This window comes from Sorex araneus, chromosome 6 (genome assembly GCF_027595985.1).
Source record: "Sorex araneus isolate mSorAra2 chromosome 6, mSorAra2.pri, whole genome shotgun sequence".
Taxonomy (NCBI): domain Eukaryota; kingdom Metazoa; phylum Chordata; class Mammalia; order Eulipotyphla; family Soricidae; genus Sorex; species Sorex araneus.
Genome location: NC_073307.1, coordinates 4157444 through 4185288, shown reverse-complemented (window position 1 = coordinate 4185288; position 27845 = coordinate 4157444). Strand labels below are relative to the sequence as shown.

The following is a 27845-nucleotide window of genomic DNA, read 5'->3' as shown; positions in this document are numbered from 1 at the left end:
TTTGAAATGTTGTGAAGAAACGTGAGGCAGATCTGGTATTTCCCCTGAGCGCCTGAGTACTGATTTGTTCTTTCAGAGTCTTGCCTTTCTCCTTCAGGCCCCGCCCAGGGTGTTTCAGAGCCAGGGACCCTCCCCAGGGGATCCCGCGGGTGTCCGTCTGCTCCCCGCACTCTGCTCTCTTCCTCAGAAGTTTGGAGATCAGCGCACTCAGACCCCCGCACCACCATCTCCCGCAGTCTCAACTTGCTTTTTCCGCTCTTTTTTGGGGACAGGTTTTGCTTGAGGACTGAGCACCTGTGTACACACTGGAGTCTCGTGTTCCGTCCCCAGCACCACACGGTCCCCTGAGCCCCACCATGAGCGTCCCCCACCACCCCACTCCTCACTCGGCCGTGGCACCAAACAGTCAGAGTGTCGGTTGAATAGGAACTGTCCGGGTCCCAGGGTTCCCGGTCACCGAGGGCTTGGCAGCGGGTCAGCCGCCCCCCCACGCACGGCCCCCGGCTCCCGGTTGCCGGCTTTGTTCTGCTTCTGGTCGCCTTGTGACCGGCCCCAAAGCCCAGGGGTGTCAAACCACATTGTAATTCACTTGGCGTTTGTGGGTCAGGGCTGCGGGGCGCTTGGCAGGGCCCCGTCCCCTGGGTCCCTCTCGGCTGCTGGGGGCCGATCTTGGTGCCCGAGACGGGTCCCTCATTCGACACAGCTTGTCATCCGGGGGCCGAGTGATGGACGTGCTGCCCATGGGACCGTGGGCTGTGGCTGTTCGCTAGCTGGCTCCTCCCGGCCGTGTCCAGAGAGAGCCACGTAGCCTTCCTGAGCGGCCCTGGCAGCCCTCCCCCCCAGTGTCACCCCCTTCTGGCCACAGGCCGGGCCTCCGGGCAGCCTGAGTCAAGGCGCAGGTGACTCACCCTCCTCCTCCCCCCGGCCGTGCCCGCCGGGGCAGCCCCCGCTGGCTGGAAGTTCTCGTGATAGCTGTGGAAAATCCTTTCCGCTGTTTGTTTTATTACTAGATTTTGGTTTGGGGGCCACGCCCGGTGGTGCTCAGGGATTACTGCCTGCGTCCTGGTTGGAGGTCATCCCACGGGAGTGCTGGGCCCAGGGGGTGCCAGGAACCCGGGCCCCCGGCTTTCAGGGCAGACACACCGCCCGTTTGAGCCGTCTCCCTGACTCCCAGTACAGGTTTAATTTTAACCATTGTATCTAACCTCACAGCACATCGTCTTTGCTGGTTTTTTTCCCCCCCTTCACTTAACCTTACTACTAATATGATCGCTACCAAGACTGTGAGTACATTAGACTTCAGTTTTTCAAATCTCTCCCTAGGACCAATCATAACTTTTGCCACATAACTACCTATGCTGTGAGTTTCGTAATCTTGCACGTACCAAGGTGGCAGATATCAGTGCAGAAATAGATCCTTTCTTTTTCCCCGATTTCTCATTGTTGAGGGAATTACCAGTGTTGGTGGGAGAAGGTGAGTCCGGCTGGGGATAATCTTCCCAGGTTAGTGGCAGTAAGAAATGAACCCCAGATATTTTTATTGTGGTTTCTATGAGGCGGTTGATCCTGATACATAGAGGTAACTTCCTAGTGTTTATTTGACTTATACGCGTCCTTTCTTTTTTTTTTTTTTTTGGGTCACACCCGGTGATGCATGGGGTTACTCCTGGCTTTGCACTCAGGAATCACCCCTGGTGTTGCTCAGGGGACCATATGGGATGCTGGGAATCGAACCCGGGTCGGCCGTGTGCAAGGCAAACACCCTATCTGCTGTGCCATCACTCCAGCCCCACGCAACCTTTCTTTACCCTCAGCAGAATTAATTTGGGTCTGAGCACTTTGGAAGTCGGTCTGCAGCGTTAGAATATTGGTGACTGAGGCTCAGTGTGGCTGATGGCACTATGGGACGCTCCCGAGCTCAGTGGCCTCAAGGACAGCTTTGGGCATAGGCGAGTGTCACTAATACGTAGACGCTTAAACTACGGAGTGTTTTCTAGCTGAAAGGGGAACCTTAGGCTGTTGCTTAAGCATGTTACTGAGTGTTCTTCGATCTCGGATGCGTGTGCACCCGTGATGGAAACGGTTTGTTGCTAGACAGCCGTCCTGCTGGCTCTGACCTGGGTTCTGTTGGGTCGGTCCCGTTGCAGGCCTGTCTGGCGCGGGGAAGACCACGGTGAGCATGGCCCTGGAGGAGTACCTGGTGTGCCACGGCATCCCCTGCTACACCCTGGATGGCGACAACATCCGCCAGGGCCTCAACAAGAACCTCGGCTTCAGTCCCGAGGACAGGGAGGAGAACGTGCGCCGCATCGCCGAGGTGGCCAAGCTGTTTGCGGACGCGGGCCTGGTGTGCATCACGAGCTTCATTTCTCCCTACGCGCAGGTCGGCACTTCCCCTTATCTTATTTCATCACCGTGAGATACAGTTAGAGACTTACAAACTTGCATGCTGAAACCAGTCATACCCTGATCGAGTACCCGCCCCTCCACCCGTGCCCTTTCTCCACCGCCAGGGTTCCCAGGACCCCTCCCACCGCCCCGCCCCTTCCCACCCTCTGGTCCGTAGCTTTTGATCTGATGCTTTCATTCACACTCGCCCTTCCTGCCAGCGCCCACAGGCAGAGCCGGGCTCAGACACGTGCCCCAAGGACAAGCCCAGGTTCACTGGTCAGCCTCAGCGTCCTGTGCTCTGCCTCTCCGAGGAAATCCAGCTTGTATACGACCTGCCTCCTGCCTCACCTGACAGTCATTCTCAGGCCAGAGGCCAACCCATTTAGCCCGGACTTTTCAATAAGTAGCTGATCGGGAACACTTAGTATATAATAGATCACTGTCACTGTCACTGTCATCCCGTTGTTCATCGATTTGCTCGAGCGGGCACCAGTAACGTCTCCATTGTGAGATTTGTTGTTACTATTTTTGGCATATTGAATACACCACGGGGAGCTTGCCAGGCTCTGCCGTGCGGGCGAGATACTCTTGGTAGCTTGCTGGACTCTCCAAGAGGGACAGAGGAATCGAACCCGGGTCGGCCACGTGCAAGGCAAACGCCCTACCCGCTGTGCTATCACTGTATAGTAGATAGTAAGGAAAACTCTCGGGTTCTTTTTTTTTTTTTTGGTTTTGGTTCTGGGCCATACCTGTCAGCGCTCAGGGGTTATTCTTGGCTGTGTTCGTGGGGACAAGTGGCGGCATTGAACCAGGTTCCCCCGTGAGACCTGTGCTCTCACCCCCCCCGCCATCTCTCTTGCCCAGTGTTCGAGTCGTTAACAGACTCGTGTCCCTGCAGGCTTTTCCCCTGCAGCTTCATCACATACTTCCTGCCACTTATTTTCTCTGGACAAGCACTTGCCTTTATTTTATCATTATTCATATGTTTTTGGTTCTGGGACCTTACCCGGTGGTACCCAGAGCTCAGCTCCTCAGGTGGTCCCCCTGTGCGTGAGCTCAGGGGCCCTTGCGTGGTGCCAGGGACCGACCCGGGTCAGCAGTGCAAAGCAGGAATCGTCCCTGCTGTGCCTCCGTCTCTGTGGCCTCTTCCGGCCCCTCCACAGACCGTGGAAACATGCAGCTTTCTCAGCTGGAAAGTTCAGCTTGATGTGGCTTTGTTTGGGGCCGTATCCAGAAGTGCTCGGGGCTCGCTCCTGGCTCTGTGCTTAGGAATCCCCGCTGGAGCGGCCACCGCAGGCACTGCACAGGTGCCTCAACCCCCGGACTCTTTCTTTCTTTTGCTTATATTTTAAAAGCAAAAATTGAATTTCATCCGTGATTTTTTTACTCTGTTAAAAATCCCTTTTTTGTGTGTCTGCTTGTCCTGAGGGCTTGGGGGCCGCTCCTGGCCGTGCTTGGCTCGCACGTTCCTGGGGGTCACCCCGGCCCCCTGCACGTGACGTTTGCGCCCAGCCTGCTGAGCTGCTCTCTGGCCCCCGTAAACGCCCCTCCCTGTTCCTGATAGTAACGCAGCAGCCCTGGCCGCACGGTCCTGATGCTCCCGTCCCCGTCTTTCTCTTGGAAGGATCGCAACAACGCGCGGCAGACCCACGAGGGCGCAAGCTTGCCCTTTTTTGAAGTGTTTGTGGACGCCCCCCTGCACGTGTGTGAGCAGCGGGACGTCAAAGGGCTCTACAAGAAGGCGCGGGCCGGGGAGATCAAAGGTAAGGGCGCTCCGTTTCTCCCGGCCCTCTTTGCGGAGATATTTCACCTTTCCCTCTGGTTCTGTGCCCAGGGATCACTCCTGGGGGGCGCAGGGGCCCTGTTGGGGCCAGTGACGGGGTTCGGGTCGGCTGTGTGCCGGGCCAGCACCCCACCTGCAGTGCTGTCACTCCTGCCGTGAGACCCTCCGGAGAGGCCGGAAGCGCTCACTGCCCTGTCGGTCCCTCGGCCAGGCCTCAGAGTGGGCCTCGGGCAGTGCTCACTGCCCTGTCTGTCCCTCGGCCGGGCCTCAGAGTGGGCCTCGGGCAGTGCTCACTGCCCTGTCTGTCCCTCGGCCGGGCCTCAGAGTGGGCCTTGGGCAGTGCCGACTCCTCCTGCTCAGCGACTGTCACCCCGCTGGGGGTCTCCTCTCGCCAGACAGACCCCTAGGGGGCTGGGACTTCGGGGCTCGGTAGGACCCTACTTCCTGCACGTAAGCGGCTGGCAGGAACTGGGCGTTGGCTGCTGCCTCTTCTCGCCCAGGGCCAGGGCAGTGAGTCCTGGGGGCGGGCGTGCTGGGGTGGCGAGTCTCAGAGCCCTGCCGGGTGCCCGTGGGTCACTGTGCGGGGTTGGGACGGTGGCCTCTCCGTCCGGGCGTGCTTGCTGAGTTAGCGTGCCCGCCGCAGCAGAAGGCACCAGCTCTGCTCCCTGCTCCCCCGTGGGGCGCGTTTGGGCAGAGGTCGACACTTAGGGCTCCTCCCCAGGGGCCCTAACGCCAGCCACGTTCCTCCCCTCTGAACATCCTTTGGCTTGGCCTGCTCTGTTGACACAGAGGCCACGCGGGCACCGACCTGTAGGTACGGGGCGCAGTTGGGCTGTCTTGGGGTCCGTGACTCGGCTGTGTCATCCTGGTAGGGCGGAGGCGGGGGCAGGGGGCTGGGCTAGGGCTCCCCAGGGCGCTGTGACTCACAGCCTCGGGCACTCTGCTCCCGGCCCAGGAAGGGAGAGGCGGAAGGGAAAGGGTGCGAGCGCGGCGCTGACGCTGTGTTGAGTGCGTAAATTGAGACACGGGAAGCAGAGTTACGCATTTATTCATTGGAAATGACCTTTTCCCAGTAGCACAGTGGGTGGACACTTGACTAGCACTCAGCTGGGTTCAGTCCTGGCACCCCCTGTGGTCCCCCAGCCCCGCCAAGGGTGAGCCCTGAGTGCAGAGCCAGGAGTAAGCCCTGAGCGTGACCCCAAAACAAAACCCAAAAACTGGTGGGGAGGGAGAAGCCTTGCGTCTGGAGACTGCTGTGACGCTCGGCCCGTGTTTCCTGTGGGGGCAGAGGCTCCGTCCCGCTCCTTCAGCGGTGGGCCAGCTCGACCGAACGCTTGCTGGGCAGAACGGGGGTCCGCCCTGCCCGTTTGGAGACCAGAGTTTAGGGACACCAGGGAGGACATCCCACACTGCGGCCCCGGGGGGGGGGGAGGGGAGGGGCAGTGCAGGGCAGAGCTTCGAGCAGCTGGCCTTTGCACCCAGGAAACGCACTCCGGGCGGGTATTTGTTTTTGTTTCAATTTTTAAGAGCTCGTTGATTGATTTTCTATTGAGTGATGTGAGATACATAGTTATAAAGTTGCTCATGATCGGGTTTCGGCCATGTCATGTTCCAACACCCGCCCCCTCACCAGTGCACATTTCCCACCGCCCGGGTTTCCCTCCTGCCCCGTGGCCAGCGCTTCTCTTCCTCCTCTCTCTCTCCTTTAGGGCCCCGAGGCTTCCGCTCCAGGTGCTGAGAGGCCGTGTGTACCCTTTCCTCCCCCCAGCGCTCAGCCCTCACTGCCAGTGTCCTGGTGGTCCCTCCTCCGCCCCCGCTGCCCGCCGCCCTGTCCTGTAGCTTCCCGCCATGGGCGCGTCCTCCCGGCCCTGGGAACGGAGCTTAGCTCTGACCCGCGCCCCCTCTCTCCCTGGCGCCCCTCTTAGGCTTCACCGGGATCGATTCTGAGTACGAGAAGCCCGAGGCCCCGGAGCTGGTGCTGAAGACCGACTCCTGCGACGTGAACGACTGCGTGCAGCAGGTCGTGGAGCTCCTGCAGGAGCGGGTGAGCGCCGAGGGTCAGGCACCCCGTGGGGGGCGGGCTCCGGCAGCGCGCGGCGAGGATGCAGTGACGCAGTGACGCGTCCTGTGTCCTTCAGGAGACTCGGGGGTGCGGGTGGGGGGGGGGGGCGCCGTGTCTGTGGGGAGTGCGAGGAGCCGGAGGGTGAGCGGCTGGGGCCGGGCGCCAAGGGACCCGTGTCCCCACAGTCACTTTCCCGTCTGCCTTCCGGAGAGGAGTCGTCTGGGCTCGGAGGCAGAGCCTGGTTTCATCACGTGTGGTGTGTGACCCGCTTTCCTGCACGTCAGCAGGCCTGGACTCCCCCGGGCTGACGGCTGGTTTCTCTCCGCTCGGCCCTGGGGGAGGAAAGGGCTTCCTGGGGTCCGGTAACTGGACGCTGTCCAGAGCCGGGCACTGCAGCCCCCCTCGGCGTCGGCTCCCGGCTCAGACTCTGCCCGGTTGGCTTCTAGGCACTGTGAGTTGCTGTGCTGTTGCGAGAAAGTTCCAGGCAGACGGTGTCCTGGTGTCGTATGCGACACTGCAGTCTCAGTTTAGAAATCACTTTTCCTTCCTCCCCTCTCTTTTCTTTTTTTATTTTTATTTTTGTTGAAGCACCGTGAGCTAAAGTTACAGACTTTCACGTTTGGGTTTTAGTAACAGAGTGATCGAACACCCATCCCTCCACCAGTGCACATTCTCCACCACCAGTGTCCCCAGTATCCCCCCCTTTCCAACCCTTCCCTTGCCCCCATGGCAGACAATTTCCCCCATACTCTCTCTCTACTCTTGGGCTTTATGGTTTGCAATACAGATACTGGGAGGTTATCACGTTTGGTCCTTTATCTACTCTCAGCACACATCTCCCATCCCGAGTAATCCCTCCAACCGTCATTGACTTAGTGATCCCTTCTCCATCCCAGCTGCCTTCTCCCCGGCTCATGAGACGGGCTTCCAACTGCGGGTATTACCTATTTTTTTCATGGTTGATTCTTAGGTACTTGACAGCACCTGAGGGAAAAAGCACACAGATGCACCCCGACTTCAGGCTGGGGCTTGGGGCTCCCTGGAGCCATCGTGGGGCTGTGGGTGATTCCTGCAGTGGAGCCTGAGAGGGATGTGAAGCCCCCGCTCCCCCCAGTAGCACTGAGCCGCCTCCCTGCACCCCTTCTGCTCCCCTTTGTTTCTGAGCCTCTTTGGGGTCCTGCCGATGCAGTGTCCTTTGGGTTTGACACTTTCCCTCCAGAACCTTCCTATTCTGCATTGGGCCAGATGACTGTAAAAATCTGAATCGGAGCTGCAGCTCTTGTGTGAGGCTGGAAACGGCACAGAGCCGCCGGCCCGGCCTCCTCGTGGCTGATGCCTCGCCGAGCGCAGACGGCCGCTTTCCTGCCACGCCACCCGCCCGCCGGGTGACAGGGACGGGATTCCGATCACTCATGCTCCGGCTCTTGGTCTTCTCGGGTTCCGTTCTGGACTCCTCGCTGCGTCCAGGCCTAAGCTGGGTTCTAAGCGGGATTCCGTGACAGGAAGACGGCTGCGCCCCTGCTCTGTGGTGCTCGGGGCTCTGCGTCCCTCCCCCTCCCCCGTGGTGGGGTGGCGAAACGTCTCGGGCAAACGGCCGCTGTTGCTTTCCGGCTTTCCTCACACCCGCTAGCCCGAGCTTCTGCTCCGTCACCCACGCATGGCTGCACAGACTCGGCAGCCGGGAAAGATTTCTGAGTATGCAACAAGCAGAAATGAATACTGAGTCCGAGGCGCTCCTGGCAGAGCTCACTGGCGGAAGCGGGTCGCGAGTGCTGAAAGGTTTAAGAAACCCCGATCTATGTCCCATTACTCCACCCCACTGCCACAGAAGCGTCTTTCTCAAGTTGCTTAGAAAGATGCAAAAGGGACTCGAGTCCAGTGGCTTTCAACCTTGTTTTTTTTTTCTTTTTTAAAATATCTGTAGACCAGTGAAAATAGAAATTTGGTGTGGACAGAAATAAAAACAAGCTGTCATTTATCCCAAGGGCATTTGCATAGCCGCATTTATATCCCCGTCTCCGCAGCGGGCTGGTACCAGTGTATTATATATTCAGCAGTAACAACTTTTTCACAGACCAGAGGAAGTTTCTGCCGTGGATTGAATTCTTTCCCGATTTTTTGCTCTAAAACACTTAATTTTGCCCTAGCTTTAGAGAATGAAGGTGATTTTTGTTCCAGGGGCTCCCCAGTTTGCTTCCCCGTGGCCTGTTTTCTTTCCAGAGGCCTTGGGGACCCCATTGGAGCTCTTGCCTCTTTGCTTTGCTCCGTTTGCCTCCGTCTCTTTGACCTCAGTGGATGCCTTGCTCCGGTTTTATTTGTTCCTGACAGTGACGATGTGAATTATTTTTGTGTGATACCGATACTGGTCTGTGTTATGCCTGAGAGAGGAAATCTGAGGCTGCACCATTGCAGTGTTTGAAAAAGGGTCAGTGGGAAGCCGTCTGGAGAGTCGGTTACGAGGAGGCAGGTTTTGTGTCTTTTATCAACTTGTGATTGTGATGGGTCGAGCCTGGCGAACAGTGAGTGCTGGCGGGCGGCTTGCCACGCCTGTTTCGTGTTTTGCTTACAGGCCACACCTGAGGAGGCTCAGGGTTCCTCCTGGCTCTGCACCCAGGAGTCAACTCCAGCGGTGCTTGGGGGGACCATATGGGATGCCGGGGATCAGACCTGGGTCAGGGGCGTGCCAGGCGAGCACCCTCCCCCCGACTATCGCTCCGGCTCCAGACACGGCCTTGTCTGAGATAACGGCTTAGGTGCTGGTTAGCGATTGTAAAGAGCCTTTTGGACCCAGGTGTGTACATTTCGCAGCCCCCTTGCGCCCTCGCTAGAATGTGCTAGAATGTGTTTTCCCTGGGAGCCAGAACCTCCTCGGGAATCTTCCTGTTGCTCTCTCGAGATGGTCTGGAGGCAGCCCGAGGCGTCTCCCAGGGCTGCCGTTATGTCCGAAACTTTCTAGGTGATCCATGCACCTTGTTGCCGGGTGAGTTATGCTCTGCTCGGTGCTCAAACCTGACGTAAGCGGTAAACAGGCAACGTGTGTCATCACCCCGTGTCTCAGCAGTACTTCAGAAGCGATGCCAGCTCCCGCTCCTTCAGACTCCGTTAGACCTGGGAGGGTCCCGCCTGCTTGCTGACACCCTGTGGCCGTCCCCACGCGCCCTGGGCCGCTGCTCCCGCCGCTCTGCTGGACAGAAGCAGGCGCCTCTTCTGCCTGGATGGCGGCAGGTCCTGGGTTCCAGGCATTCGCTGCTCCGCCCCCCAACCCCACCACCCCTGTCCCCGTCCCTCCACTGTCGTGCCCGTTTTTCCAGCCACCCCGTAGCAGCCCACAGTCATTTATTTTCTATTGCTTGTTACCACTAAATGGCTAATGGAATGATGAAAATATTTCCGTCAAGGAAAATTTCTGAAAAGTGTTGTGTGTCGAAAAGTGTTGTGTGTCGCCATGGGGACAGGAAGTCCTTGCCCGAGGGTTCGGGGAGCTGCCGCGGGCAGCCCTCTGTGCGCGCGTGTCTGTGGAGGTTGGCTGTCCCCTGCCGTCGGCCCCTCCAGTGCGCTGTGCTCCCACCGAGGCCAGTGTTCCGGAGTTCGGAGGTGAGCAGAGAATCTTGAGTCTGTAACGGGAAAGTCCTCCGGCAGAGGCGTGGCTGCGGCGCCGGGCCGCTGTGCGGTAGTCAGGGCTTTGGGAGTACGGGGGGTGGGGGAGGCCGGCCAGGCCCCGCCTCTCCCAAACGCTCGTCCCTCATTCCCTCATCCCACTCCCAGAACACAGGGAGCAGGGCCGGAGCAACAGCACAGCAGGGAGGGAGTTTGCCTTGCGCACTGCTTACCCGGTTTGATCCCCGGCATCCCATAGGGACTCCGAGCACTGCCAGGAGTAGTTCCTGAGTGCAGAGCCAGGAGTAACCCCTGAGAATCGCCGTGTGTGAAACACACCCCCCCCACACACACACACAACATACAAAAAGGAAATCAGGGAGGTCGCCTTTCCTGACTTCGAGGAGAAGGCCTGAAGAATAAAACTTAAAAAATTAAGGCCTTTGGGGGCTGGAGCCATAGTGCAGCGGGTAGGGCGTTTGCCTTGCACGTGGCCAACCCGGGTTCTATTCCCAGCATTCCACATGGTCCCCTGAGCACGGCCAGGGCTAATTCCTGAGTGCAGAGCCAGGAGTAACCCCTGTGCATCACCAGGTGTGACCCAAAAAGAAAAAAAAAAACATTAAGGCCTTTGTAGTTGTCAGTCACTAAGGCCTAAGAGAGAATAGGTCATTTCACCAAAGTCACTCTTCATTTTCCCCCTGTCCTAACTGTTGATGCGCCCCAGGGCCTGGGCTGTGGTGTTAACAGAGGCCCTGGCTCCCCATCTTCCTCATCTCCCCCAGCACCCCAGGGTCAGATCACACTGATGGAGTGACCCCAGGGCAGACACAGCAGGTGGCTCCCAGCTCCCGACTTCCTTCTCCACCTGCTTCTTTGGCGGTTGTGTTCTAGGTTTGTATCAGGGGATGCTCGGGGGCCACTCCCTGTGCTGGGGGCCCCTGAGGGGCCCGTGACGGCGCCCAGAGGCCCACCAGCCACGCCTGTGCTCGAGGACTCGAAAGACAACTGTCCTGTGTGTTACTTCTTGGTGACTTGGGACAGTGTGGTTCGGTCCCAGAAAAGGAAGTGCCCGTGCCAGGTACCAGCTGGTTTCCGTTGAGACCAGGGCGAGTGTGAAACCGCAGGGAGCAGCATCTGTAGACGGTTCTGGTGAATCGTCAGGGAGGCCCTGGTGTGTGGAGACCCCCGGGAGCTGGGTGCGGACTGTGGGGTTGCCTTGAACGCCCACCGCCTTGCTGGGTGCACGTTGCGGCCCCTTCCGTGGTGGTTTGGACTTTCTTCCTCGTCTCTGTCGGCAGAAATGCCACACAGGCCAGCGGCCCGATTAGAATCTGCGTCTGCAGGCTGCGTTCGCGCCAGTTTCCCCTAAAATGAGGATGTCTGTGGCCGTCGTAAGGCCCCTGCAGTTGCTCCCCAGCTTCAGCTGGACGCTCGCCCCTCCTCTCGCCCAGCTTGTAGGCAGCAAGTGACCAGCGGGGCTCCTTTGACTTTGTCGTTCATCTTGTGGCTGGAATTGTGTGTTTGGGTGTGACGTGTGTGTTCGGAGTTGCCTCGTCTCCTCTGCAGTGCTCTTTACCCAGCACCGGCCTTGCCTGTGTGAGAAGAACCGGCTTGGCGTGCGCTGGGCGGGGGCTGTTCAGGATGCCCCGTGTCGGGGAAGCGTGGTGGCTGTGGCAGCCCCCTCCCCCCTCCCAGCGGGCCCCTGGACGCGGGCAGGATAGGTGAGGGGGGAGGCGAGGGGGTCCGGAGTGGAAACACTGTGTTTCTCACGTATTCTGTCAGAGCGTCATTCCTTCCTTAATGTGCTGCAGCTGCCGTGTTTGAGCCCAGGGCAGCGAAGAATGCGGGCGGCTTTTTCCCACGCGCCTTCCTGCTCGCCCGAACGGGCACTAGAGGGCCTGCTGGCGCCGCCGTCGGCCGAGCTGGCAGAGCCAGGCTGTGCGCGCCGGCTGCGGCTTCCGACCTCACGTGGTCTTGCCAGGGCTGTTTTTGAGTCTCCTTGGGAACTCCAGATTTACTCGTCCTGCACATGAGTCAGGGTCTGTCTTTCTTAGGAGACGGGGTTCCGTGTTCAGAGCGGATCTGACGGTGGGCCGGGGCGGGCCCCGCAGAGCCGCGCCTGTCGGTGGCCCTCGCCGGGCGCGAGGGGTTTAGGTGATACGAGGGGAACCGTCACACGAGGACACGAACAAGCGCGAGGGTTCCAATCTGTCGGGCAGATTTGGCTCCAGAAAAAAATGCAGAAAATACTGAAAGGGAAGCCTGTGAGACGTGGAATCCCTTTGTGTATTAACATGTGCAGAGTTCTTCGGGGAGACGGAATAGCGAAGGCGCGGACTGTGCCGGGTAGAGAGAGCTGCCGTCTGCTCTCCTGCCAGCGTCCAGAGAAACACAGAGAATATAGTTTCTTGGAGCAAAGGGATGGCGAGAACGTTTGCTGTCTTAGATTATGCTTCCAGTTAAGCAAAAGATAAAAAGTCTTTATTTTAACTCTTTTATTTTCTTTTCTGCTTTTTGGGTCACACCCAGCGATGCTCAGGGGTTACCCCTGGCTTTGCACTCAGGAATCAGTCCTGGCGGTGCTTGGGGGACCATATGGGATGCCGGGGATTGAACCCAGGTCGGCTGCATGCAGAGTAAATGCCCTCCCCGCTGTACCATCGTTCCGGCCCCAAGATAACAAGTCTCGAGTACCCAAGTTACTTTAAAATGATCGGTTTATGTCCTGGGAGCCACATCCAGCTGTGCTCAGGGATCACTCCTGACACTGTGCTCAGGGATCAGTCTCGGAGGTGCCTGAGGGACCATGGGAGGTACCAGGGACTGAACCAGGCGAGCGGGCACCTTCCCTGCTGTACTGTGTCTCCTGCCCCTAAGCGTTTCTCAGAGTTAAGTATCTCGGTGTGTGTCATTGGTGGTGACATGCGACTTGTGTATCCCCACGCTGTCAGGTGCATCGTTAGCTCAGTGCGGGTGACTTTGGGGCGGGGAAGACTGAGAGGTTTAGCTCTGGGACTGCCCCTCCTGGCCTGGCTTGGGATCTATTTTTGTTTTAAAGGAAATTTCCTGCAACCAAGGGTTTTATGTGTGCAAGTTACAGAAGAACAGACTGTTTTCTCCCCGCAGACTCTGGAAACCCTCTCGACTCCCCAGCGGAATAGAGAACCCATGTGGCAGGCCTTGGCGGTCTGTTGTCCAGAGGCCTTGCCTCACTTTGAGGTGGTTTTGCTCCTTTCAGCTGTTCCGTGGTGGTTTTGGAAGCTGAAAGGATTTGTCACCAGAATATACTAGAAATGGGCTGTGTCTGCATTTCTGAAATCCTTTTTGTTCCTGATCTGTGCCGTCTTCTCTTTGCACATGGAGTCTGCTTAGAAGGGTCCGTGTTCCCCTGGGTGCATGCTGTCATGTCTGTGCTCACTCCCACAGTGCTCCCTGTCGGTGCCAGTGTAGAAGAGAAAAACAGCAGCCACCTCTTGGGCTTTTCCTCAGGCTCTGGTTAGGTGACAGAGCAAATCTGTCTCAAGTCGGGAGACTTTACATTTATTTTAAAATATTGCTGACTATGAAAGGGTTTTATAAAGCGCTTATAATGGAAAAAGTATTTTGACTCAAAGTAAGAAAAAAAAATTCCTTCTTTCCCGAAAAGACAGTTGCTAAAGCCTCTGAGTTTAAGCATAAACAGTGCACCACACTGAAGCACGCTCATCTTGAAGCGGGGCCATAAAACCAGACTCGGAGCGAGGCTGGCCAGCTTGGAGTGCACGAGGGCCCCGTGGGGGCGCCGCTCCCACTCGTGAAAGCCATCTGTCTCCTGACCTCAGTCCCGTCATCTGTGAAATGGGACTTAATAGTAGGACCTGCCTCCAGCCTGTACTGAGGGGCCTACGAATTAATGTACGTGGAGTGCTTAGCGCAGTCCGGGCAAAGAATGCAACGCGCTTAAGTGGGATTTATTGTTTATTTACTGTATGGTGAATGCATCAAAGGCCGTAGAGCTGGGACTTTAGGGCCTGTGACTGACTTCTCCTGAGTCTTACTGTCCCGCTCTGGAAATGGGCAGGATTGCATGACGAGCCGATGAGCAGACTCGTCCAGAGCCCTTAGAAGCGTGCAGATACTGGAATCGCTGTGCAGTTAACATTAACCCTTGCAGTTCAGGGATTCTAACTTACATAATTTCACCGCAACTCTGTAGTGAACTGTATTTCACCACATCTTCATTGCGTCTTGTTTTAAAGTAAATTCAGCAGAGTTAAAAAGGCTTCACATAGTGAAAAGGCCTCACATTTTTGCAAAAGTGTAAAACAGCATAAATCTGTGATGATAACATGAAATCTGTGGTGATTGTGCACTGAGTTGCAACCTGTGTGGGTGTATAAATAAGCCTGCATGTAAACACACGTATCGTCAACAACTTCGAAGGAGACGCGCTCTGACCTTCAGGAATCTCCTCATGCCTCACGCTCCCCTCCCCCGGCCCTCCCAGGCCTCCCGTATTTCAGGTGCCAGTCATTTTCCACCTATGCATTGGCAAGTGGTCTCTCCCTTCCCACACGTGCCTATTAGGGGGGCCACAGGTGCCTTTACGTGGCCCGGCAGGTGAGAGGGAATCGGGTGTGGTTCTGTGTCCTGTGTGGCGAAACGAAAAAGTTGGGTGACGCTGGAACATTCTCTGCAGAAAGACAGGTTATTAACTGTGTTGTGAACATGGGTACCTAAAAAACAAAACAGCAACAACAAAGCCGACAGTGGCTTGGGTGACACGAATGATAACCATGCAGGTAGCGGCTGGAATAAAGCGGCTTTGTGACACGTTAGAGACGGCAGTGAGCGTATTTGGAGTCTCACGTCGTTACCACTCCCTCGAGGTCACCTCTTCTCAGTTGCCTGATTTAATGTATGTGTTAAGTTTTCAGTGACGCTAGATGGTTTTATTGAACGTAACTTAATTTGAAAGACGTGAAGGGAGAGAAAGGAAGTAAGGAAGTATGTGTTCAAGAGAAAGCATGGGCTTCTCCAGAGTGGAAAAGGCCCCATGATAATTTTTTTTAAAAAATGTTTTATTAGTGAGTCACCATGAGGTACAGCTACAGACTTACAGACTTTTGTGCTTGTGTTTCATTCAGAAAATGCTCGAGTGCCCAGCCCTCCACCAGTGCCCATTCTCCACCACAGAGGCAGGGTGGAGGGGATGGGATGGGGGTTGGGAGGGATATTGGGGTCCATGATAATTTTTTTTGGGGGGGTCACACCCAGAGGACTCAGACTTGGGGTTCTGTGCTCAGGAATAATTCCAGCAGGCTCCGGGGACTATCTTGGGGTTGAGGGCTGACCCTGGCCCTGCCCTCACCCTTCCCGTCGCCCTGCCCCCTCCGTTGGCCGATGTTCACACGGACAGCCACCCGGGAACGTCTCCTTTCCTCTAGAGAGTGGGGTGTTTTGCTGGCGGGGCCTTGGACGTGTGCTGCCTCCCAGCCTGCAGACGGCGGGAGAGCTGGTTGGGGCGGCCTGGTGCTCCGTGCTCCCTGCGCCCCGCTTCTCCCACTGTTTCTGCTTCCCACCTGGCGTCCCTGGGGATGGTCCCATCACTGCTCGGGGGCCCCGTCTGGTGGTGCTCAGGGGCCTCGTCCTCTGCTGCACGCTCTGTTTCTCTGGCCCCTCAGGACCCGCGTGGGTTTCCTTATTAGTGTCTCACGGTGGTGGAGCACTGTAGGCTGAGCTCACCCCCAGTTGTTCTTGTTGTCTAGGATATTGTGCCCGTGGATGCCTCTTACGAAGTCAAGGAACTGTATGTGCCAGAAAACAAACTTCACTTGGCAAAGACAGACGCAGAGACCTTACCGGCGCTGAACATTAATAAAGTAAGTGCTTCCCGGCTCCTCCTCCCAGGGGGTCAGCGCCACCCCGGGGGGAAGGAGAGGGACAGACAGCGCGCCCCAGGCTCCCGGTTTAGAGGCAGAGCTGTCCAGACCCCCGTAAGGAGAGATTAGCCGATGCACTTGGTGCGATGGTCTTTGATCAGAGCCAAGACGTGGGCGTCCCTGGGAAAGGGGGGGTTGGAAAGAGTCCAGCTAAGAACACAGCTGCACGTGTCATGGATACGTACCGCATATACGCATATTGCAACACACAAACCACAGACCACGTATGTGCCACTCAGTTACTGCATACTGTGTGCCTGTAGGCGTACTGCACGTATATACACATATGTCACATTCATTTGTGTGCATGTCACATACACATCACACGTATACATACAATATACTCATGTACACATGCGTGCGCGCACACACACGAACCAATGTTTGGGATCCACGGTGGTCAGATCCTACATTGCAGAAAGATGCGGACATTTTCAGTGCAGTTATTTGTCCCTTCCATGACATTAAAAAAAATTGCATGCATATAGCACTGTAGCGTTGTCATTCATCGATTTTGCTCAAGCAGGCACCAGTAACGTGTCCATTGTGAGACTTGTTACTGTTTTTGGCGTATTGAATATGCCACAAGGAGCTTGCCAGGCTCTGATGTGCGAGCGAGATACTCTCAGTAGCTTGCTGGGCTCTCTGAGAGGGGCGGAGGAATCAAACCCGGGTTGGTCACATGCAAGGCAAATGCCCTACCCATTGTGCTATTGTTCCAGCCCATATATATCCATATATATACTTATATATACACACACACATATATACATATATATATGCACACACAGACATATATAACATAAATGTGCCCTAACCTTCCTCACAGTTCTGCTCGAGATGGCGGAGCTGGTGGTCTGGTCACTGTGATCTGATCACTGTGTCCTCCCAGGGTGTATCCAGAGTGCTGGGGCCTCCTCTGAGGATGCTCACTCTCGTGACCTCTCCCAGCCTTCCTCACCTCCCGACAAACCCCGTCAGCACAGCCAAGCACGATCAGAATCTGAGGGGGCGCACACGTTCTGTCCACCGCAGACCTAACAGATCCCAGTGGAGACAGGTCTCGGGTTGGAAGGATTGAATGAGCTGTGAGTAGCTCACGGGCAGAGCATTCGCCTCACGTGTATGAGGCCCCAGGTTCTAGCCTCAGCACCACGAGAAAAAATTTTTAAAAAATCTAGAAAGAATAAATAAGAGGATAGTTTGAAATGAATGTGGTGTGTGAACATAATTTTCCCCGTGACTTTAAGGAGGGGATTCCGAGGCTGCTGGCTTTCTCCGGGTACACTGGCCACAAACTTTGGGAGTAAGAGGGGAGGTAAAAGTGCCTGCTTACCCGTGACCGGGTACCCCGCCTTTTCTCACCAGAGAATGATAATTGTTTGGATCTATAATTTCTCTGTGCCTTGATCCACATTGATCCACATCAAAGGTACGAGAAGGAACTCAGGGGTCCTGGAGCTATAGTACAGCACTCGTGTACTTGCTTTGCACAGGGCTGACCCTCGTGGTCCCTGAGCCCCCAGGAGGGATCCCTGGGCTCCGAGCCAGGAGTAAGCCCTGAGCACCCCTGGGTGTGACCCCAAAAGACAATAACTAAGGCACATCACCTTAGTTGAAGGGAGTGTACCTGTGTCATCGATGACTTTTCCCGTAAATATTCCCACGTACCCGTTGCTTTGATTGAGGGCATCCGTCACCGCGGTGTATTGTCTCTGCTGGAAACACAAACCCATCACCACCTCAGCTTGCGGTTGTGGCACGATCTTCATTTCAGGAAGGTTTTCAGGTCTCAGGTTTTGAAGTCAGAACCACTGTCAGAGCAGCCCTTTCTGAGAGCTGCTTCGAACCCTGCTCCAGTACGGGAGGAGGACAGTGCGTTTGTCCAGTAACCCCACGCCTCACTCGAGGCCCCTGAGCCCTGGGCATTCTGGGAGGTTTTTGTTTCCATGTTTTCGCATTGCTGCATTGCTGCTTTCCCCGGGGAGGGCAGGTGTGGGGTGTCGCCCTTCCCTGGGGAGGGCAGGTGTGGGGTGTCGCCCTTCCCCGGGGAGGGCAGGTGTGGAGTGTCGCCCTTTCTCGCCCGTGCCCCAGGTGGACATGCAGTGGGTCCAGGTCCTGGCCGAAGGTTGGGCCACCCCGCTGAGTGGCTTCATGAGGGAGCGGGAGTACTTGCAGTGCCTTCATTTCGATTGTCTCCTGGACGGTAAGACCTGCTGCTTGCGGTAACTCGTGGTGTGTGGGCTAGAACCCCTGTCCTGAGGGTGTCCCGTGCAGGAACGAAACCCCGTCCTGTGCATGGGGAGCGAACCGTGAGATCTTTTCCCCATTTCTTTGTTTCCTGGGTTGTGGTTCATGGCAAGGGGGGGCAGGGAAGGAGAATCTAGGGATCAGGGTTGAAAATGGGTTTAAAAAACAAATAGTTCCCTGAGGCCACATTCGTCTCGTCTCCTTGGAAGCCTCTAGAAAAGTCCAGGTTTGCTCTGCACTCGCCGTCCCGCCTGGGGGTGTGGCCCGTGTCGAGGAGCCTGACAGCCGGGCCTGAGGGTGCTCTTCCGTGGCTTCTGAGAAACAAACCTAATTGCCGACTCAGATGGTGTTCAGGATGATGTGAAGGCTTTCCGCTCCCTCGAATTCTGTGTGCTTGCTGGAGAGTTTAGTTTGCTACGTTAAAACATGCTTAAGGAATCATTTTTGTAATGGAATCACCATGAGAGAGACCATTACAAGGCTGTTCGTGATTGGGTTTCAGTCATCCAGTTCCAATACCCGTCCCTCCACCAGTGCACATTTCCCAGCTGCAGTGACCCCAGTTTCCCTCCCACCCCCCCGCCTCCGAACCCCTGCCTGCCTCTGTGGCAGGTGCTTTTCTGCTCTCTCTCTCTCTCTCTCTCTCTCTCTCTCTCTCTCTCTCTCTCTCTCTCTCTCTTTCTCTCCTTCTCTCCTTTTTAAAGTCACCTCCTCCTACAGATGCCCTGGTGTTCCCAGATGCTGCCCTTGGTCTTAGCCAACTGGCTGAGAGGCGATGACTTTCACATGCAGAGTGAATCTCTCATCTTTCTCCTCTGGAAATTTTTATCACAGGAGCATCAGGGTTAGATACTGCTTTTTTTACTTTCTTCCTTGGAACTGTTAGTCATTGCTCCTTGGATTTCCTGCTTCAAAATGATTTGGTTGGGTTTGGTGCCAATCTTCCCATTAACTTTTGCTCTTAAACTAGACCCGATAGTTAAAGCAGCCAAACACCATCGATTTCTATCGGCATGTTAGGTCCGGTAAAGACATACTACAATCTCATTTTAAAAAAGACAACACATCTTTTTATTTGATATATAACTAAGACCCACACAGGAATTAGCATTTTTAGTTAGTCTTTCGGGGGCTGGGGGGGCCACACCCAGCAGTGCTCAGCGTTGCTTGTGACTATTCAGGGATCACTCCTGGTGGCACTCACAGGACCAAATTTGGTGCCAGGATCAGATGAGCTCCAGGCACCTTAATCCCTGCATTTTGTTTTTGCAACCTGTGAACACTGAGTTCACAGCTTACAAAAACCTGAGAACTTTGAGCCCAAAAGATAAAAACTGAGAAAGGACCCCTGGGTCTTGGTAAGTGGGGGCTGTTTGCTCCCCCTGTGGTCTCGACCTTGGTCCCATCTGAGGAAGAACCAAGACGACATTAAGGAACAAAAGACCTTTCTGGGGTTTTTGTTTCCCAGATTTGAGGAGAGCCAAAGATTCCTTCATTTCCAGCACGACTTCGTAGCACTTTGGGGGCTGGTCGGACCCTCTGTATCTGTAGGATTGACTGTACCGGAGCTTTCTCTGCCATCTGTCCTCCAGAAATGGAAATCCAGTTTCCAGTAAGGGTTTCAGTTTCCGCCCCCCGTCCCTGGGCGTCTCTCTCGCCGCCCTCATCTGGTGGAGGGGTGCGTCTGTTTGGGGGCTGCTAGGTTTTAACCAGCTGACTATTTCTTGTCAAACGGCTTCCTTCATTCCTCTTTTCCTACTCAAAGAGATTCGGTGACAAGTCTGACAGCCGAGTGTTGACCCCCTGTAATCGTGCCGTTCTCCCCTGGGGCTGTCCCCGAGATTTTCCCAGCGGGGTACCCACCCGGCGGCCCCTGTGTGCGTGGTGCGGGCCTGCCTGCCTGCCCTCTGCAGGGAGGTGCTCGGTGGAGAGTGCTCCGGCCATGCCATGCTTCCCTCCGTGCCTCGCAGGGGGCGTCATTAACCTGTCGGTGCCCATCGTCCTCACGGCCACCTGTGAAGACAAAGAGCGTCTGGACGGCTGCACGGCCTTCGCGCTGGTCTACGAAGGCCGCCGTGTGGCCATTCTCCGCAACCCAGAGTTCTTCGAGCACCGGAAGGAGGAGCGCTGCGCCCGGCAGTGGGGCACCACCTGCAAGAGTCACCCCTACATCAAGGTCTCCTCGGGCTGGGCCGGTCTTGGCGCGGGGACGTGGGGCGGTGTGCAGCCGTGTGATGATCAGTCCGAAGCATGTCGTCTCCGGGGCGGGGTGGGGGCAGATCTGCTAGCGAGGGGCTGCAGCATCCAGGCCAGTGTGAGCGCCCGGAAGGAGGGTCCCCCAGATACGGGACAGGAGCTGGAGGGGCCGGGAGGCGTTCGGGAAGTGCCCGTGTCCGACGGGTGCTCGGGGCAGGGACCGTGCCCGGGGCGACACATTTTTTTGGGTAACTCACGTCCAAGGAATGAGAGAATGTGTGTGTTGCTTCACGAGTTGACGCTGGCGTTGTGCGTGCGTGCGTGCGTGTGTGCGTGCGTGCGTGCGTGCGTGCGTATGTGTGTGTGTGTGTGTGTGTGTGTGTGTGAATGGGAGAGGCGTGTCGCTGCGTGGAGAAGGAGAAGCCGAGTCGAGGGCTGCTCCACCCGTGGGTGAAAGTCGTGTCCCGCTGTCCTGAGCCCGCAGGAAAGGGAGGCCCGCGGTCCTCCGGGGCGGGGCTCGCGATGTTTTCTTCTCCCCCCCTAGATGGTCATGGAGCAAGGCGACTGGCTGATTGGGGGAGACCTTCAGGTCTTGGACCGGATTTACTGGAACGACGGTCTGGACCAGTACCGCCTCACCCCCACGGAGCTGAAGCAGAAGTTTAAGGACATGAATGCTGGTAAGATGTGGGCTTTGCGTGTTTGGGGGCCACGCCCGGCAGTGCTCAGGGGTTGCTCGGGGCTCTGCACTTGGGAATTACACCTGGCAGTGCCTGGGGGCCTGTGCATGGTCCTGGGGATCAAACCCTGGGTTGGCCACGCAAAGGCAGACGCCCTCCCCACCGTGCTGTTGCTCCGACCCAGATGCTGACCGGCCTCTGTAATTGGGAGTGACGTGAAGCTCTGCTTGGCGGGAAAGTACCGCTGCTCTGCTCCCCCCTCCCCACCCGCCTCTGCCTCGACTAAGATGGCGCAGAGAATGCCGAGGGAGGTGTGTAGCCGGGGCCTCTGAGGGGAAAGTCGCTCTAAGGCAACCTGTGTAGTTGGGTTATGTGGAGGCCGTTTGTTTTTGTTTGCTCTGATTTGGGGCCACAGCTGGGGGTTGCCGGGGTCCGCTGCTGGCTCCGTGCGCGATGCCTGTCCTGGAGGTGCCTGGGGACACATGTTCCCGGGGTCAGCCCTGGCCATCCTGCCTTCACTTGCTCCACTGACCGTCCTTCCGCCCGCTGTCGGTGTGATTGGATCCAGCGTTACTCTGAGCACTGTGGACGATGACTCTTTAATAGATTGATCTTTCCTTGTGTCTATTTTATTTTATTTTATTTTTTTTTGCTTTTTGGGTCACACCCGGCGATGCACAAGGGTCATTCCTGGCTCTGCACTCAGGAATCACTCCTGGCGGTGCTCAGGGGACCATATGGGATGCTGGGATTTGAACCCGGGTTGGCCGCGTGCAAGGCAAACGCCCTCCCCACTGTGCTATTGCTCCAGCCCCCTCCTTGTGTCTATTTTAAAGCTTAGATGTGAAAAGTGAATGGAACTCGGAAAGAAGTTATTTGAAGAGTGCGCGCACCTCTGTGTGCATTTGATCTCAGGATGTCTTTTAATCGGGGGATTTGGGTTTTGGGGCCACACCCCATAGTGCTCAGAGATCACTCCCGGCTTGGTACTCAGGGATCACCCCTAGCTTTGTGCTCAGGGTACTCTATGGGGTGCCAGGACCGGGTTAGCTGCACGCGTGACAAGTCCCTTCACACCCGCTTTCTCCTTCGTGCCCCAGGATGGCTCGTCTGAAGGGAGTATTCACTGCAGGTAGTGCCAGAGCGCAGGGTAGTCGCGGTTTGATATTCGCTCCCCAGGTGCATCCTGCGCTTCCTTTGTCTAGACTGTGCCCGTGCCAAGGGTCCCCGGGCCAGAGACAGGAGCTGGCGCTGGCGGTGTCAGAGGGAGAGCACTCAGTAGTAGCAGAGGGTGGCCAGCAGGCGTCCAGCGTGATTCCCGGTTCCAGGACTCAGGTGACTGGGGCAGTGGGGAGAGAGGGCACAGGTGCTGTTTGTAACCCTAAGTCTACAGTACGCCAGGGTGGGAGGCTTTCAGCGGGACTCCTAGGGTCAGTCAGCGGGACTCCTAGGGTCAGTCAGTGGGGCTGTGTCACAGGGTCAGTCAGTGGGGCTGTGTCACAGGGTCAGTCAGTGGGGCAATCACAGGGTCAGTCAGCGGGACTGTCACAGGGGTCAGTCAGCGGGACTGTCCCGGGGGTCATTCAGCGGGACTGTCACAGGGGTCAGTCAGCGGGACTGTCACAGGGGTCAGTCAGCGAGACTGTCACAGGGGTCAGTCAGCGGGACTGTCACAGGGGTCGCTCAGCGGGACTGTCACAGGGGTCAGTCAGCGGGACTGTCACAGGGGTCAGTCAGCGGGACTGTCACAGGGGTCGCTCAGCGGGACTGTCACAGGGGTCAGTCAGCGGGACTGTCAGGGGTCAGTCAGCGGGACTGTCACAGGGGTCGCTCAGCGGGACTGTCACGGGTCAGTCAGCGGGACTGTCACGGGGTCAGTCAGCGGGACTGTCACGGGGGTCAGTCAGCGGGACTGTCACGGGGGTCAGTCAGCGGGACTGTCACGGGGGTCAGTCAGCGGGACTGTCACAGGGGTCTCTCAGCGGGACTATCACAGGGTCAGTCAGCGGGACTGTCACGGGGGTCTCTCAGCAGGACTGTTCCACATGTGGGTATGACAGGTGATGTGGTTACACGGTGTCCTCAGCACTTTTTCTCACTCTCGGATTCAAAGTATCCTGTCGAACCCGTTCCTGGCGTCTGGCAGGGCTTTGTGAACAGCCCAGGAATTCATAATCATGTTGGACATTAAATTCACCCTTTACAGCACCAAGTATGCCCTGAGATACGGTGTTGCCTTTTTGCTTTTTTCAGCTTTTCTGTGTCCAAAGTTGCTCTGTGGCTGAGAAGAGTTGGGCGCCTGTGAAGGCTGTTATGTTTATCCCGGTGCCACTTCCTTTGGTGCTTGGGGCTGCTCCCAGCCTGCTCAGGAGTGCTCCCCTTGGTTCTCAGGGACCCTGAGGTTGCGGCACTGAGCCCAGGGCCACTGTGTGTAGAGGTGTGCTCCAGCCCTTTCAAAGTCTCCCTGCCCCACGTCACTGTTTGTAAAGGAACAACTGGCTGTGACACCATCGTCAGTGACATCTGGGCTGGGCACCATCTCTGCATCCACGTTGCCTGAACCCAAAGCCCCGACGTTTGCCTGTGTCCTTGGGCGCCCAGAGGAGCTTATCGTGCTTGAGTTTCTGACCCAGCCCTGGAGTCCTTCGTATTGAGATTTCTTATTCAGGGCTTAAATTATCAAAGACACTTTGGTTCGATCTTTAGTTTGAATCCAGAACCATTTGACGGCATCTGAAGGTGTGTGGATTTACCTTTTTCTTGGAGCAAGCACGTGGACTGGAGCACTTGTGGAGACCACTTCGCTTACTTTCATTTTTTGCCAAGATTTGAATTCATAGCTGGAATTCACATTGGGAAATTGGCACCGTGGAGAGGGGTCTTGTCAGGGGAACGCTCCTTCCTCACTCGAGACTTCAACAGTACGTTTCCTTTATACTCCTCTATGAGCCAGGGTGTCGCCCAGTTTCTGACTTCCCCGGCTTACCTAAAGCAGTGAGGACCTCAGCGTTGTTTAACGTGTCTGGGAGCCAGACACCAGCCTCCCTCACACACAGACACGCCCGGGGAGAACGGGTGAGAGTCAGTGAAAACAGACCCGGCAGGAGCCGTCCCGGGCAGTGTGGGGTGTCCCCGGCCCAGCTCAGCAGCGTTTCCTGGGCGTGGCTTTGCCAAGGAAGGGGCCGGGGGCCGAGGAGCGTGAGAGGCTGGGGGAGGCTGGTTGCCCAGGAGGGGGGCGCAGGGGGCTCTGCGGTCCGAAGGGGCAGGTCTGTGCGTCACCCTCGGGGACCTCGCTCGGTGGCCTGTCTCCCAGCGGGCCCCGCTCGGCGGGGTGTGGGTGCCGGGTGCTGGTTCTCCTTCCTGTAGGAGTCCGGCGGCTCCTCTCTGTCATCTTCTTGTCCCCTGGTCCCCGCGTCCAGGCTGGTTTCCTGGGAGCTCGTTCGGACCCTCTGAACACGGCGTTCAGGCTCCCCCGAGCCCCCTCGTCGGAGCCTCGCCCGGGCCCTGACCCTCAGGAGCCTGTGTCGGCCAGACCGGCGCTCTCTGCCGCCGTGTCCGCCCCTGCAGTGCCCCTGGCCACGTGCTTGCGCCTGTCGAAGGTGCGTGAGCCGCCGTCTGCGGCCTGACCTTGCCGCAGGCTCTTGCTGGGCAACAGCGGCGGGCCCGGGGTGTGTCTGCTCAGCTGCCCGTGCCCCGGCGAGGCCCGACAGCTTCACTCTGGCTGCTCTGCCTGCCCCCGTTGCCTCCATTCGGTGGGCATGAGCCTGGGAGGGGGTGGGCGCGCCGAGGCTGGTCTGTGACCTGAAGAGCTGCGAGAGCCGTGGGCCCTGGAGCGGGGGGGCTCTGAGCGAGCCATGGGCCCTGGAGGGGGGGCTCCTGGGCCGGGCTCAGCCTGCCGGGCCTGAGTCTCCCCCGGTGTCGGCCTCCAGCGTTGACCCGTCTTGCCTGGTTGACCCGGTGTCACTGAGAGGAGGAGTCCCCCCCGCCCCCACCCGGGCCCCCCCCAAGAACACCCACACAGAAACATAGTTGTCATGGTGGGAAATTTCTTTTTTTTCCCCCTCTTGGATTTTGGGCCACACGGGGTGGTGCTCAGCGCTTACTCCTGGCTCTGTGCTCAGGGGTCACCCTGGTGACGCTCGGGAGACGGGGTGGGGTGCTGGGGCCTGAACCCGGGATGGCAGTGCAAGGCAGGTGCCTTGCTTCCTAGTCGGCTCAGCTCCGGGCTCGCTCTTGCGGGGGGCGCCCTCGGCCCTGAGCCCGACCGAGGCCTTCTCTTCGCAGACGCCGTGTTCGCCTTCCAGCTCCGCAACCCGGTGCACAACGGGCACGCGCTGCTCATGCAGGACACGCAGCGGCGGCTCCTGGAGCGCGGCTACCGGCGGCCCGTGCTGCTGCTGCACCCGCTCGGGGGCTGGACCAAGGACGACGACGTCCCCTTGCTGTGGCGCATGAAGCAGCACGCGGCCGTGCTGGACGAGGGCGTCCTGGACCCCGACTCGACCGTGGTGGCCATCTTCCCGTCCCCCATGATGTACGCCGGGCCCACCGAGGTAGGCCCCCGCGCGGGCTCGTGTTCGGGGGGCGTGGGAGAGGTTTCGTGGTGGGGACGGCAGGGAAACCGGCCCCCCGTGGCCCCCCACGTGCTCTAGGCTCCTTCTGGGCTGGTGGGCCGAGGCCAGGCTTCACGGGGCAGCGGGGCAGGAGAGAAGCATGTCGTGGGTGTGCGGTGGGGAGGGGCCCCCGGTGCAGGGAGGGGGCGAGAGCAGAGCCCGGAGGCTCCGGAACGGGACGGGCTGGGCTCCGGTCGCTGTGGGAAGGTCACTCTGGAGCCGGCCCCCCGCAGACGCCTGCCCCGGTGTCCTTGCTTGCTGGGGCGGGGAAGCTCAAAGCTTTTCTTGCGCCTGCAGGGCCGTGAGGGGTGGGGCCCACACCCTGTGCACCCCAGCCTCTCTCGTTGGGGTTCTGTCTGAGCCGCCCCCTTACCTGGGTGGGGTTGTGTCTCTGTCCCCGGCTGGGCTTGGCCCGAGCCCGTCTGCGCCGTCCGCTCTGACGCTCTTCCTGTGCTTCTTGGTCCTGGGAAGGGAGGGACTGTCCCTGCAGGTCGGTTGGGACACGGCTGGGCAGGAGAAGCCCCCTCCGCTCCCCCTCCCCCACCCCCCTAAGGGCCGCTCGTCCCCTGCCACGCCCCCCCGCTCTCTTCCCAAGGCCCAGAGGAGTCTGGACTTTGCTCCTGCTGGAGCTTGCGTTGGCCACGGGTGTGTGGGTGGCGGAAAGGCAGCACCGGGAGGCTTCTCTGCGCGGTGACGGTGACGGTGACGGCTGGCGTGCAGTGCTGGAGGAGAATCTCTCTCTGCTGCAGATGGCGCTGCGCTGGAGCTCGGTCTAGCGGCCAAATTTATGACCCCGTAAAAAGGAAAGGGCTCCGCTAGGCTTTCCGCTTGGAGGCGGGTGGGCTTTAAAAGCTGTTTTGTCGGGTGAGGGAGTCAGTCCGTGAGGGGCCTGAAACTGGGGGTGTGGGAAGTTCCCAGGCAGCTTCTTGTGTCCTTTGGAAGATAAAGGACAGAACGTGGGCTCCGACTCTGCTCTTTTTGCTCTTTTTCATCCCCGTTTGAATTGACTTGGATTTCCCTGGGAGACAAACCCTTTTCCAAGGGATCTAAATAATTTAGCTACAGTGTCTCTCTTTTTTTTTTAATTGAATCACTGTGAGACACAGTTACAAAACTTTCATGTTTGAGTTTCAGTCATACAATGACCGAACACCCATCCCTCCACCAGTGCCCATTCCCCACCACCAGTGTCCCCAGTCCCCTCCCCCGTTTCCAGCCCTCCCCCTGCCCCCATGGCAGACAGTTTCCCCCACACTCTCTCTCTCCTTTGGGGATTATGGTCTGCAATACAGATCCTGCGAGGCCCTCACGTCTGGTCCTTTACCTGCTGTCAGCACACATCCCCCATCCCGAACCATCCCTCCAACCACATGAGGCCTCTTTTGAGGGAAAACAGTTTCAGAAGAAATCCAAGCGTTCGACTCTCCCCTGGGGTGGAGCCGGCACATCTTCACGGGGCTGGCGAACCCGCCCTCCTCGGCCGTCCCGTCTTCTGTCTGGCTCACAGGTCAGGGCTAGCCGGCCTCCGTGGCGGTGGCGGTGAGTGGGCCGGGTGGGAACCGTTGCAGGCGCAGCTCGGGATGCCCACCCGTTTCTCCTGCCCCCGCGCCTCGCCTGTGCGCGACGGACCTGGCTGTCCACGGCCTGAAGTGAAGGATCTTTCTGTGATTAAAAAGGCACTTGTGGTTGTAGCTTTTCCAGTGACATCAGGAGAACGGCTGCCAGCGAGGCTTATGTGCCAACTAATAATAATAAAACCAAAACAGTGAGCCTTCCTTTAATCATTTTCTGTGGGTCATTTAGAAGGCATTAGGACCAGATTCGGCCCAGACAGATCCCTTCAGAGCAGGGAGCAGCTGTCGGGCCTGCTGGTTACCGGCAGGAGGGCCCCGATGTCCCGGCCTTAAGGACATCAGGGGTTGATGCTTCAGTTCCGTTTTCGGAATGGGGGGGCCGTGGGTGGACTCACGGGAGGCAGGTCACTCGCCCCCTGCCCGCAGGGGGTTGCCTGTGCCCACGGGCTGTGTAGGCAAAAGGGTTTTGGGGTTTTTTTTAAAGAATATTTTGAAGTAAAATAATTTTATTGGGAGAGGAGAGAGAGGAGTGAGGAGAGAAAGGAGAGAAATGGGAGGAGAGGAGAGGAGAGGATGGAGAGGGGAGGGGAGGGGAGTAGAGAGGGAGAGGGGAGAGAGGGAAGTTCAGAGGAGAGAAAAGAGGTGAGAGATGAGAGAAGTGAGGTGAGGAGAGAAGAGAAGAGAGAGGAGAGGTGAGGTGAGGAGGGGAGAGGTGAGTAGAGAGGAGAGGTGAGAAGAGAGGAGCAGAGAAGAGGAGAGAGGTAAGGTGAGGAGA

The 27845-nt window shown here is 57.5% G+C and overlaps 1 protein-coding gene across 1 annotated transcript in view; it reads left to right on the top strand.

The window, feature by feature from the left end:
• PAPSS1 (3'-phosphoadenosine 5'-phosphosulfate synthase 1) overlaps window positions 1-27845 on the top strand; it is a 56646-nt gene that overhangs the window by 14070 nt on the left and 14731 nt on the right. The window contains exons 3-10 of the mRNA XM_055142755.1: window positions 2148-2383; window positions 4016-4154; window positions 6100-6218; window positions 15584-15697; window positions 17852-17963; window positions 19978-20183; window positions 20748-20883; window positions 25168-25436. Coding sequence (XP_054998730.1) covers window positions 2148-2383; window positions 4016-4154; window positions 6100-6218; window positions 15584-15697; window positions 17852-17963; window positions 19978-20183; window positions 20748-20883; window positions 25168-25436 — 1331 coding nt within the window. The remainder of the gene's footprint in view (window positions 1-2147; window positions 2384-4015; window positions 4155-6099; window positions 6219-15583; window positions 15698-17851; window positions 17964-19977; window positions 20184-20747; window positions 20884-25167; window positions 25437-27845) is intronic.